Genomic DNA, 13,248 nt, shown 5'->3' on the forward strand with positions numbered 1-13,248 from the left:
CGCTGAATTGTAATTAATTATTGCCTTTTTAACGCTCCCCCTGGACCTATTGGGCACGCAACGAAGTCAGGGTCGCTACCATTCTCCAGATGGGTAAGATTATTTATATTCAAAGGGGTTTCGCCCACTTTACTCCTAGCCCAAGATCGATTGATGCAGGGTAAGCAAGTGTATACCTTGCATCTATTGATATCTTTAATATAAATATCTTGAATTGCACTGATAATAGTTAGGCAGGGATTAGACCTGTAAGTTTTACTCGCGTAAGTAGCGTACATAATTAATTAATTACTTTACTAAGGTAAATGACTTATGAGAGTGTTTACATAAGTGTCGTAAGTTAATCATGTAAGCTACTTACATGAGTAAAACTCACAGGTGTATCTCAACTTGTAACAATAAGGTGTAACTCACAAGTATACTACCTATAGATAAAACTCTGGAGACTTTCCATTTTTATCATATTAACCTAAAAATAAAGTTAAAGGCTGCTGTAATCGATTACATTAAGTAATTAAGGTTGTAGCTAGTAATGTGGGTAATTATTTTTAACTTTATCACTGGGAGCCTTGGCATCATTGTGCTATGTTGTCATACCTACGTTATAGGCCGAGGCAGAGGTTAAGGAAGTTCCTCGGTAAATTTCAATATATTATCTTGTATGTGTATGACTAAGTATAGCTATTGACATCACTCATCGTCTCATAACAAATGTTAAGAGAAGTTTATTCGTAGTGCGCTCCAATCCAAACAATCTTAGGTTGAAATCTATAAAGCAAACTTTGACTTGGCTTAGACTTGAGTTTTGGTTAAACGAGATAGATTTATGTCCGCAGTATAACTTTGTCTCGATTAATCAGTGTCTTAAGTCTGAGTAAAGTCAAAGTGCGCTCTATACATCTCGGCCTTAGTTTGACTCTCATTTAAATATCAACCAATCAAAAATTAAATGTAGATATATTCTAGGAACTATTTATGTAAATCTGAAACCCGTGTTTAAAAACTTAAAACTAGATATTTTTACGAAAATCTAGGAAACTGCAGACACAATCGACATTAAAATTTCATCGAGTTTGATTGGTGGTTAATAATAATCAAATGAGAACCAAACTGCATTTGTGTGGAGAGCACTGGAGAGTCGTTAGGGAAACTTCTTTAAAGAAATATGGGTGTTACAACTCACATTACACATGTATCAATTTAAACGGTGACGTAAGATCTATACAGTCGTGAGAAGTAAATCAAACGCCAGGCAGACACTACCGCGACTTTTTACTGATGAATTTATGGTTACGTCATATCTTTTACATGCCAAGAAGAAGGAAAATCAATAAAAATCGTTGCTTATCTCAAATGTCGCCAAACTTCAAGTTTGAAGTTTCTATACTCTATCCACGGAGAAAAGTTAATATAGGCCTCTCTCTGTTACGTAATCTCATACAGATGACAAAGACAAAAAGTCAGTGGACGTTAACCATTTTGAGTGACAACCAATCACAAACGAGCCTATGTTTTCTTTACTGCTCTATCCACGGAAACTGCAGTTAGTACGGAAGACATAGGCTTGTTTGTGATTGGTTGATTACTCAAAATGGTAAACACCCACTGACTCTTTCGCCTTTGTCATTTGTTCCTATACGAATGGAATTACTAACAGAGAGAGCCCTATATTAATTTCTCTCCGTTGAAAGAGTACTTACATCTTTTGTATTTTTTCTTTGTGTTGTTCTGTGAGCTCATGAAGCTTTTTTTTTTCTCTCTCGTCTGGCTTTACAAAGATTAGCCAATGTTAAGTTTGTAGTTATTTGTAACAAGTTAGTTAAACTATACAAGTATGGTCCACGTCTGTGCTGGCGCTCGCCGACACGCGCACGGCACCCCCTTAGAGCGCTTTCCAATCAGTTTTAACAAAAAAAAAACACTTCAAAAAGGCAGAGCACGCCCGGCAGCTAACACCAACACAGAAAAAGTCCTCATGAAGCTTTATTTATTTATGTATTTTTAACGTTGCAGGTGATGCAACAAGACGTCAAGAAGGAGAACCCGCTTCAGTTCAAATTCCGCGCCAAATTCTACCCCGAGGACGTCGCCGACGAGATCATACAGGAGATTACGCTCAAACTCTTCTACTTACAAGTTAGTAGTTTTGCTTCTTCTATATCCCGTGGCTAAGAACTGGGGTAGTAAAGTAACGATAGCATCTTCAGAAATTAGTTCTAGTATCGACTATAACTCACAAACTAGTCGATACTAGAACTAACTTCTTAAACTGGACCCTTTCAAGTAAAGATTTTTATATAAACCTGTGAGGATGATACTGCCATTGCCGCAATTGAAGTGCCAAATGCCAAGTGTCGTACCTACTACCTACGTGCCTACTTTGTCGTATTAGTTTGCAAATTGCGAAAAACCAAGTAAAATTTGAATTTCGCTGGCAGACCCGTCGCTTGCCCCTTAGCGAGTTAATTTCAAAGAGTTTTAAGAAAATTCCAAAATCTTGATTCAAAACCGAGAACGAAAATCTGACTTCAATTTGCGTAAAAACGCAAGTTAAATAGTAACTACCTGGGCTTTATTTTGAAAGTTATGATGCTTAGGGCCTTTTACACGAGTGTTTTTATAACAAAGTTTTCAAAGTATCTGTTCACACGTAAAGCGTTGACGTGTGAACATAATATACATTATACATACTTGGGATTTCCGAATGTCACATAGGTGGGTGCAAAATATTTCGCAAATATGGATAATAAATGATGAAAGTGCATCAATGAAGTAAAGTTTTTCATGTTGAATTAATATTTGAACTCTCTTTCTCTCTGACTATTACACTGTACCAATAGTCGTACGATATTATATAATTGGATTCTTGTTTCCAGGTCAAGAACGGCATCCTATCAGACGAGATCTACTGCCCGCCAGAGACCTCAGTCCTCCTGGCCTCGTACGCCGTCCAGGCGCGCCATGGAGACCACAACCCGGCGGTGCACGCGCCTGGGTTCCTCACCAACGACCGTTTACTGCCACAACGCGTCACTGATCAGCACAAGGTAATCTTACACCCATATCATCATCACCAAACACATCTCCATTGCTGGGCACAGGACTCTTATGCCGCCTGAATTTAGGCGGCGTAAAAAATCAGAACCCTTCCTTTTGGCTTTGCCGCAGTCGAGTAAAACATTGTAACTTCTCCATCAGATGTCCCGCGAGGAATGGGAGCAGAGCATCACAAACTGGTGGCAGGAGCACCGCGGGATGCTGCGCGAGGACGCCATGATGGAGTACCTGAAGATCGCGCAGGATCTGGAGATGTACGGCGTCAACTACTTCGAGATCCGCAACAAGAAGAACACGGAGCTGTGGCTCGGAGTCGACGCGCTGGGGCTGAACATCTATGAGAAGGATGACAAGTGAGTGGCGTCTTGATATTATTTCCTTTGCTCTTTATTGAAGTGGAAACTTCTTTAGGCGCATTAGGCAATTTTGCGAGAAGTAAAACCTTTAAGGTCGCGTCATCGACTTGCTAATTTTAATAACTTTTAAAATTTGTTCCTTATCGCAACCTAATAATTAAGGTCCAATTTTTAATGGAACCGCCTAGTATGCTTTCGATAGTCGGATTACCTCCCAACAACCGAGTAACTTCAAATTTTCTAAACACAAAACATTCACTGTGGCCCGGATAATGTGATCAGTTCATTTGCCGAATGCCTGTCGCAAATTTGCAACCATAAGAGCAATTGCTCCCACGACCTGTGTGGCCTGCCAACTGGTATTTCGTTTTCCCGTCTCCTGATAGCTTGAGGTATTCAGGTGACTCTTTTAGAGTTCTCCAGCGTATTTTTCAGGAAAACTTTTATCTCTTCATAACTGCTGGCCTTTTGTATTGTTGAACTATGACATAATTTCTTCTGATTTCTTCGCGTCTGCCGTATTGCCATCTTCTTCATGTTTGGCAAGGTTATGCTTTTTCATTTTTAACCGTTTTGGCCAGAACACTTTTTAGTCAAAGGTAATTAATGCCCTCGTGTAAAAAAACAATGGACATAAAAATAAAACAAACTTTTTATCGAAATACTCGTTGGCAAGTAATTGAACAGTGCGATTACAATGTCTCGTCGGCGGACGAGATAAACGAACCCGTTTGTTGAAACTACAAAATATATAAATTTAGTATGACTCGCTAATCGCAGTACAAGAAATTTATTCATGTGCATTAGTTTATTTTGCTGATAACGTATTCAACTTTCACTAATTCGCTAAAATGTTTTCAACATAACACAACTCACTAAATAATGCCCGCCACTTCGCCGGTATCGATTTAGGTTTTTTGAAAGTCTCGTCGGAACTCTTTAAAAAACCGGCCAAGTGCGAGTCAGACTCGCGCACCAAAGGGTTCCGTACTTGGGTATTTTTCCGACATTTTGCACGATAAATTAAAAACTATTATGCTTGAAAATAAATAACAATCTGTTTTAGAATGTACAAGTAAAGCCTTTTCATATGATCCCACTGAGTACAGTTATCTTACTTTGAAAATTAAAACACATTTCAATTATTTTTTTCTATGATGTAACCACAAATTCACGGTTTTCGGATTTATACCTTTACTTATGCTGTAAGAGGTACCTACGTGCCAAATTTCATAATTCTAGATCAACTGGAAGTACCCTTTAGGTTTTCTTGACAGACACGACAGACGGACAGGCTGACAGACATGATCCTATAAGGGTTCTGTTTTTCTTTTTGAGGTACGGAACCCTGGAAATGAAGCTTATACCCGAGTCCGGGATGCAAGCTATTTCTGTGGAAAAAAGATGATTCCCGCGACTTCGTAACCGTGGGTTTGGGATATTTTTTTGAAAAATCCCGTAGGAACTCTTAGATTTTTCGGGACAAAAACTAGAAGTTGCCAAAAAGTCACAAGCTTTTAATAAAAGGGGTACAAATTGAATATATGTAGTTGCCTTCACGTCAAGAGTGAATAGGCATCTTCTAGGCAAGCGTGCTCCATCTTAGGCTGCATCATCACTTGCCAGCAGGTGTGATTGCAGCTAAGCACTAGTCGATAAATCTAATAAATCTATATCATCTTGTGATGCATGTAATTACGAGTATCACAGTTCTTATCAGAATCAATTATTATGTCATCCACACACTATCTACTATCACTATCTGTCTGGATTATTGTATCAGCCGTTTGAACCAATTACATATACCTAACATTCCACAATGATATATTTGTGCTTCACTGGGAATTCTTTAGTTTCAGTAAAAAGATTTACCAGATAAACCAGTGGTAAATTATTTTGAAGATTCAAAAGCACTTGTAAAAGTTTTTTTGAATAAAAATATACTATTCTATTCTTTTTAATGAAAACTGCTATACCCCTTTCTTCTTAGACTGCATCATCACTTGCAACCAGGTGAGATTGCAGTCAAGGGATAACTTGTATCTGAATAATAAAAAAAAATTGATGATGATGTTGAAACTGAATATTTTTTTTTACAGATTGACACCCAAAATCGGTTTCCCGTGGTCGGAGATCCGCAACATCTCGTTCAACGACCGCAAGTTCATCATCAAGCCGATCGACAAGAAGGCGCCGGACTTTGTGTTCTTCGCGCCGCGGGTGCGCGTCAACAAACGTATCCTCGCTCTGTGCATGGGCAACCACGAGTTGTACATGCGACGCCGCAAGCCCGACACCATTGATGTGCAGCAGATGAAGGCGCAGGCGAGGGAAGAGAAGCTGGCCAAACAGGCGCAAAGGTACGTAGTCAAACTGTAGATTTGCCTCCTCGTTTCTAATTCCTACCGCTATGATATGGAACGCCCTTCTGGCTTCAGTTTTCCCTTTCACCTTTAATATAGAAAGAAAGAAGAAAGAAAGAAAAACTGTTTATTTGGTACCAACAAAAATATAGCTTAAAATAAATAAAATATGAAATGGGACGCGTGGTGTGTGGTGCCAAAATGGACTCCACTCAGCATTTGCTGCGCCTGTGTCGGGAACGCAGGCACAGCGCTGGTCTTCCGTGAAGCCAGAAGTTTCGGACGGTAACTATAGGATGCAATATAAGTGAATACAAAATAAATAATGTGGTTAGTAGATATAGGGTTAGTACAATAATTTAATGATATATATATAATATAGGTAATATCTAGGCAAGCGCGCTCTATCTTAGGTTGCATCTTCACTTGCCAGCCGGTCTGATTGCAGCTAAGCGCGTCTGCCGTCTATGAATTAAAAAAAGTTCCAAAGATGATTTTTCTCTGGTATTTTACAGCAGCTTGTTCCTAAATAAAAAAAGGGTTCCAGAGATGATGTTTCTCTGGTATTTTACAGAGAAAAGCTGCAGCTGGAGATCGCAGCCCGCGAGCGCGCGGAGAAGAAGCAACAGGAGTATGAGGATCGACTGAGGCAGATGCAGGAGGAGATGGAACGCTCACAGGTACCATTCTTCCTCCTTTTCCTATATTTAATATAATCTCCATAATATTCTTAAATATATGTAAATTTGTTAATCTACATTAGGCCAGCATGGCGGAGTATAGACTAAGTCCTTCTCATTCTGAGAGGAAACCTGAGTACAGGTTTCCTCTCAGGAAACGTTTCGAGGTAGGTGGCCAGTAATGGTTTGAAATGATGATGATGACTGTTGTTTCCAGGCCAACTTGCTGGAAGCCCAGGAAATGATCAGACGGCTAGAGGAGCAGCTCCGTCAGCTGCAAGCCGCTAAGGAGGAGCTGGAGCAGCGCCAGAATGAGCTGCAAGCCATGATGCAGCGCCTCGAGGAGACCAAGGTACTGTTTATCTTCATCACCTGCTGGAAGCCCAGGAAATGATCAGATGGCTGAAGGAGCAGCTCTGTCAGCTGCAAGCCGCTAAGGAGGAGCTGGAGCAGCGCCAGAACGAGACACGTCATCTCTTCTTCTTCTCTTTCTGGGCTGGTTTACACGCTTAAAGAGACACGTCATATCCATCACCATTACTTACGTTATTGAGATAAAATCACCTATATGTGATATTTCCTACATAGATAAAGAAGTTTCACTTCAAAAAAATATCATACAGTTGTGTACCTACTCGTTTATAACAGAATTGTCTTTCATTGTAGAACATGGAGGCGGCGGAGCGTCAGAAACTCGAAGATGAAATCGCGGCCAAACAGGAGGAGGTGTCGCGCATCCAGCAAGAGGTCGAGGTCAAAGACTCGGAGACCAGACGTCTGCAAGAGGAGGTCGAGGAAGCCCGCCGCAAGCAGGACGAGGCGGCGGCGTTGCTGGCGGCCGCGACCACGCCCACCCACCATCACCTGCACGAAGACAACCAGGGCCCTGACGGTGACGCAGCAGAAGGCAGTGGCTCTGAGGGAGGCTCGGAAGCTGGTGGTGGAGAGTTGGCGCCTGGGCCTGATGGCTTAGTGGACCCGTTGGCCGAGCGACGCACGCTCGCCGAGCGCTCCGAGCGCCTGCACAATCAGCTCAAGGTGTGTATGACTCATCATCATCACCAATCTCAATATCATCGCGATAATCGTCATCACCATCCTCAATATCAGCGCCACCTGATAATAATTTTCCTTAATATAATCACCGTCATCATCATGACTCATTAATCAACTGCAGACATCATAATCTAATAATAATAATCTACTATTGATTGGAGTAAACACCCTCAGTTATCACTTGCACAAGAAATATGATTTCTCAGATGCTATTGAAGACAATCAGTTCAAGATTTCTTATTGGTAGCCTCCCTTATCATCAGCACCAACTTATAATCAATGCCCCACTGAAAATAGGATCACTCTAGTAACTTCAAGCAAGCCATCATTGAATGAATCAATGATGATTTATTTATTCAATAGAATGCATCAGCTATGAGGGGTACGAAGGTGCATATGGAGACCCGGCAATATATCTAAAAGGATATTCGTTGCACAGTTCAGACGACCTCGTTGACTCATGTGTCGTTCCAATTAATAAAGCTGATTTTCCATTTCCAGGCGCTAAAACAAGACTTGGCGCAGTCCCGGGATGAGACGAAAGAAACGGCAATGGACAAGATCCACCGCGAAAACGTGCGCCAAGGCCGCGACAAGTACAAGACCCTGCGCGAGATCCGCAAGGGGAACACCAAGCGCCGCGTCGACCAGTTCGAGAACATGTAGACACCAGGTATACACACACTACACAACTAACTTTTAGAGCCTCGATAGCTCAATGGCTCAAGGAGCGGACTGAATTCCGAAAGGTCGCCGGTTCAAACCCCACCCGTTGCACAACTACTAATTTCCAATAGTATTTGGAAAATCTTTAAAAGAAAAGTGAATAAGGCATCTTGTAGGTAGATCTTCTAAGTATATTCCGATGTCTAATGAACTGTTGGTATTGGCGGCAGGTGGTACCGCGACCGCGCAACGCGACTACACCCGCCGGGCCGGCGCCGCGCCGCGCGACACGACAGGACGACACGACGCAGTGGTGCCACCACCACCACACCACCACTCGCTAGTTGACGAAACAGATTTATTTATTACCTTCTTTAATCAACTCCAAAACAAAAGGACTATGTATTATTGTATTTGAGCAATAACGACCTAATACAAAAAAGTATAGTTTTTGTGCTTTATTTTTTTTTTTTTAATTCATTAGCTTTATCACGTAAATCAATTACAATATCAAAAATACAAAGTTCTTAGACAAAATGATGAGCTTATTAAAGGTAAACACCGCATGCAAATAAAGAGTTTTTTTTTTTAATTCAATGATTTCCATATTCTGGGATTTATCTATAAAAACCAGGATTTATTGATATAAGTGTAAAAATAAATAGTAAAAAAGTCTGTTTCGTCAACAAGAGAACTCGATATCAATAAGTACTATAATATTTTTTTGTAAACCTTTCGTCGGTTGAATAACGGCTTATGTGATCTTGCAACTGTTTTGATAGAAAATATATTTAGGACTCTCCTATTTGCTATAAATTACTAGGATGCCGTGAAATACTTGTGGACCAGAATTTACTCTACACGGTGACATACGCCGTTTTTCAAAATGTCAAACGATGATGATATTTATACGTATTATATAATTATAAGTATGAAAATCATATTGGTAGTGTATTCTTATATTGGCATTTATAAATTGTAATAATATATTTTTATATATTGTATCAAATTGTAAACATACATGTTACACATACCCTCCATGTTTATTAGAATTAAAATCTGCCTTTATATTATTTTTTATTTTTTTGAGAAAAATACTGGCAAAGCTGTATTCGCCAACCTACTTTGTTTAGAATAACGCTCTTGCCATTATATGGAACCCAGGATAAAAAGTAATTACCAATTTAATTTTTTTAAATAAGTATTTTTCTATTAATTTCTTTTAATATTAAACTTTATAAACTTAAGAAACAACTCAAAACGTAGTAAAACTTATGAATCGATACAATAAAGAACGTTTTAATATCTGTAAATATGCGGGTATGTTGTGAATATAATATATGCGTAGTGTCGTCTCTCGAAGCCAGCGCGAGACCTATGAGGTCGTCGACGGTTTAATGTATCGAGTTTCGTACAATTACAGTCTTTTACGATAAAGGCAATAATTGTAGACGATTCCACACGGCCTAGCCCCGCTCACGAAACCGCGACGCTATAGTGGCCTAAGTCAAAATGTGCCAATTTGCACCAGTATAGTGGCCTAAGTTGAAATGTAGCACTTTTATTTTTTTTGGGTTAGTATTTTTTTCTCAAAGTATAAAGAAAGATCTTTTATATGCTTTGTACTTTTGCTAAAAGGATAAAGCATTCTGCCAATATTATTTAGAATTGCATGTTATGATGCTTTTACACTCATGGCAAACATTGGATTGGTCCGCGGTCGGCAAGCGTATCAATGTGAAAGACATATATGACTGCCATGAGTGTAAAACCACCATTAGACAAGAAAAATGTCATCACGCAACTTTAATAAAATATGAATCTTTGAAGATTAAAGATAAAAATATTTTATTTAAAGAAACGACTGAACAGGCTTTGCCTTCATATTTCATAACAACAAGAATAATTCATCTACGACTTACCAGGCTGCATGGTCTACGACCTTTGCCTTTCCTGAAGGGGATAAAAATAAAACTAACCAAACCAAACTTATACATTTTGTTTTAACTTTTTAAGCCACTATAGGCTCTCAAGGTGCGTTTAACATTAGTGCCAAAAAATCGATCACGCATTTTTCTGGTTTATTTGAAACCGCGAATAAATTGAATAAACGAGCGCTAGGCTGCCGTGGAGCGGGTGGGGTGATAGTGTAGTGATTATTATCGATGTTCTTACATGTTCTCATACACCGTCCAGGCGTTATCGATATTCTGTGTCCATCCAATTTGTACAACCCTTGCCACATTGAACTTTTTATAACTGATGTTTTTTTTGGCTGGCTGTTTTTTTTAACTGGTTGTAGGGCTCTGGATTCTAAATTGAAATGTGAAGGATTAATTTTTTTTAATCTTTCATATTTCAACATGCAAATTAAAAATATTCTTTTTTAGTAAGTATTATATCTATTTTTACGTTTTTAATTAAATAATTTCTAAAATGTTTTCATTCTCAGTACAAGTTGAACTGACATAGAATAGAGCACCGCCGCGCCAGTTTCAATTATCAACCTTATATACGATGTAAGAAGGGGTCATATTAGAACGGTGCTTGCATTTTACAAAAAACGATAGAATCCGTCGGGCGTCGTACTCGGGACTATAATTGTAAATATTGATTATTATTATTACTTAATAGTAATTTTATTTTAGTGTATAATGTGCTATAGAACGCAGCTTAGCAACCGTACAGTTCAGTAACAAACTTCCTGTATCCCAAGAAATACTGGGGGGATACTTAAAAAAATCTGTTTCCAATTCTGTTGCGTCATGATGGTGACAGTTGGATTGTATGGATATTACCATACTGTATGCTTGCTAAACTGCGATAATAACCGAATATGTATACATCGGACCTCTCGAGGATTTTCGAAAACGTTGAAGGCACACAGATTCGTTTAATTAATGATTAATTAAATATAATATTATTTGTAAGTGATTTGGATTTTTATTCTATAACTACGTGCTATACTCGGTATAAGGGACGGTGTACATAAACAGAATTTGTTTTTTTTTAAATTTAAGTAAGTAAATACGTTTTATAATTTTTTATTTTATTTTTCCAATGCTATTTTTGATTATAAAGTAATTGGTTTATTTTACGCAATCTACGCCAATGTTTTCAAAGAATAACTTTTTATTATGTAGGTACTTCATAAGAAGGAGTATAATATGTTTAATGAAAAACTGCCATACCCCTTCCAGGTTAGCTTACTTCTATCCAAGACTGCATCATCACTTACCACCAGGTGAGATTGCAGTCAAGGGCTAACTTATATCTGAATAAAAAAAAGAAAAGTGAATATGCACCATAGGCTGCATCACTGTTTGGTATAATTGTAGCCAAGTGCAAGCCTATATAGTTAAAAGAAACTGCAAAAACATTTTTTTTCGATATACTGTATCTTATATCGCGTATGGTCGCGTCGATGGGAGCATATCTTGTGAGTCATAAATCTATATAAAATGAGGTGTGTTTCGTATATATATTTTAACTCTTTTTTTTTATTGGTCTGTTGATTATTTTTTCGTGCGTGCTTGCGAGCCAATATCTTGTATTACGAATGTTAGTTACAATCAATACGATGGTCGCAATCGTTCCTACTGACTCTTGCGCTGTTAGTCAAAATTACCAGTCAAGGTTATTATAGTTAGTTAGCATTCCAAAAACTTAAAAATTGAATCCTTTGCCGCGTAGCACCTAGATCATGCCCCTTTTTAATTTACACATTCTAACATTTTTATTTATTGTAAGTATCCTTTTGACAAATATGGCAAACATAAATACTTTACAGTAAAATTACGAACATTTTAGACACATTTTACTATAATATACCTAGGTGTTGATAGGGAGATTATTTCATTAAATCGTAGAAGCAGTACCTAGACAAAAAAAAATATAGACAGAAAATAAAAATCTAAAAGTTCAGGTCAACTGAAACACGACACTGATTCAATAAAACATCATTGATTTTATATTCAAATTAAAGCAAATATCTAAAATGACCGTAATTTTATCGTCAAGGGTTTATGTTAGCCATATTTGTTGAAAGTATACAGAGACTTTAATAATACATAATAATTGAAAATGTTAAAATTTGCGAAATAGAGGATGATCACAATAATATATACGTTACAATGATTGCGACGATCGCAATGCCTCAAAACTGTTTCGTAATACGGGTGCAGGTTCTATGTCATCCCATCTGTTGTCTATCTAAAGATAGGTTTTTAAATCATTCTGCCATATTGGAATGTGTGGGAACCTAGCTCTTAAATCTCACAAAAAGTGTCAAAAACAAAAAAAAAACAACATTTTTAAACGATGTTTTTACAGTTAGTTTTGCTCAAAACTTGAACAGTTTCGAAGTGTGCTGAGTTAGTGGGATGGGAGGGACTTTATTTATTTTTTTATCCTAGGGGGCCTTTGATTGTAATTATTTCATCGTTTCCTAATCGGTTCCTTCTGATCTGTAGGCTAGTTTTTGAGTTTTTGTGCGAAATCTCACTGGAGTTTATGAAGTGTCAGTATTATGTTTGGCAAATGAATCTAATATCTATTCTCTATGCGCAGCATCATAGGTGTGATAATCGTACAGTGACAGTCGCAATTGTTGTAATTTTTTGAGGGTAACATCCTACTTTGATTTTCACTATTAACATAGACGTCCACTGCTGGACATAGGTCTATTGTATTGTAGAGACGTCCATCCAGCGACTCCCTGCCACTCGTCGGATGTCTGTCCACCACATTGATTTTGCTTGACTCAATTCACAGATAAAACGTGACAGATTTATTCCTCTGACGTAAATCGATCTCGTTTTAACTGTAACTAAAGTCTGAGCAAACAAAGTAGGTACCTAAGCTCTAGAAAAAACCTCTAGGTTTTAGGCGCTCTAGCCAAAGTATACCTCCGACACTCCATACAAGGGAACTGATTTAATTACCTATTACTACTACCGACACCGGCCTGTCCGCGCACGATTTGTATGTAGGTAACAATAGGCTGAGGTCTGCGCAATCGCACGAAATATAATTACTACTTTATGGGGTTTAAGCGAAGCCAATCGAGCA

The 13,248-nt window shown here is 38.4% G+C and overlaps 1 protein-coding gene across 4 annotated transcripts in view; it reads left to right on the plus strand.

Moving 5' to 3' along the window:
* LOC123867576 (moesin/ezrin/radixin homolog 1) overlaps nt 1–11,216 on the plus strand; it is a 74,691-nt gene extending 63,475 nt beyond the window's left edge. For all 4 annotated transcript variants that reach the window (XM_045909668.1, XM_045909670.1, XM_045909671.1 and 1 more), the window contains 9 exons: nt 2,014–2,136; nt 2,877–3,047; nt 3,199–3,410; nt 5,513–5,773; nt 6,351–6,456; nt 6,674–6,808; nt 7,123–7,494; nt 8,014–8,185; nt 8,409–11,216. In XM_045909668.1, coding sequence (XP_045765624.1) covers nt 2,014–2,136; nt 2,877–3,047; nt 3,199–3,410; nt 5,513–5,773; nt 6,351–6,456; nt 6,674–6,808; nt 7,123–7,494; nt 8,014–8,178 — 1,545 coding nt within the window. In that variant the 3' untranslated portion in view covers nt 8,179–8,185; nt 8,409–11,216. The remainder of the gene's footprint in view (nt 1–2,013; nt 2,137–2,876; nt 3,048–3,198; nt 3,411–5,512; nt 5,774–6,350; nt 6,457–6,673; nt 6,809–7,122; nt 7,495–8,013; nt 8,186–8,408) is intronic.
* The last annotated feature ends 2,032 nt before the right edge of the window (nt 11,217–13,248 follow it).

This window comes from Maniola jurtina, chromosome 8, assembly GCF_905333055.1.
Source record: "Maniola jurtina chromosome 8, ilManJurt1.1, whole genome shotgun sequence".
Classification (NCBI taxonomy): domain Eukaryota; kingdom Metazoa; phylum Arthropoda; class Insecta; order Lepidoptera; family Nymphalidae; genus Maniola; species Maniola jurtina.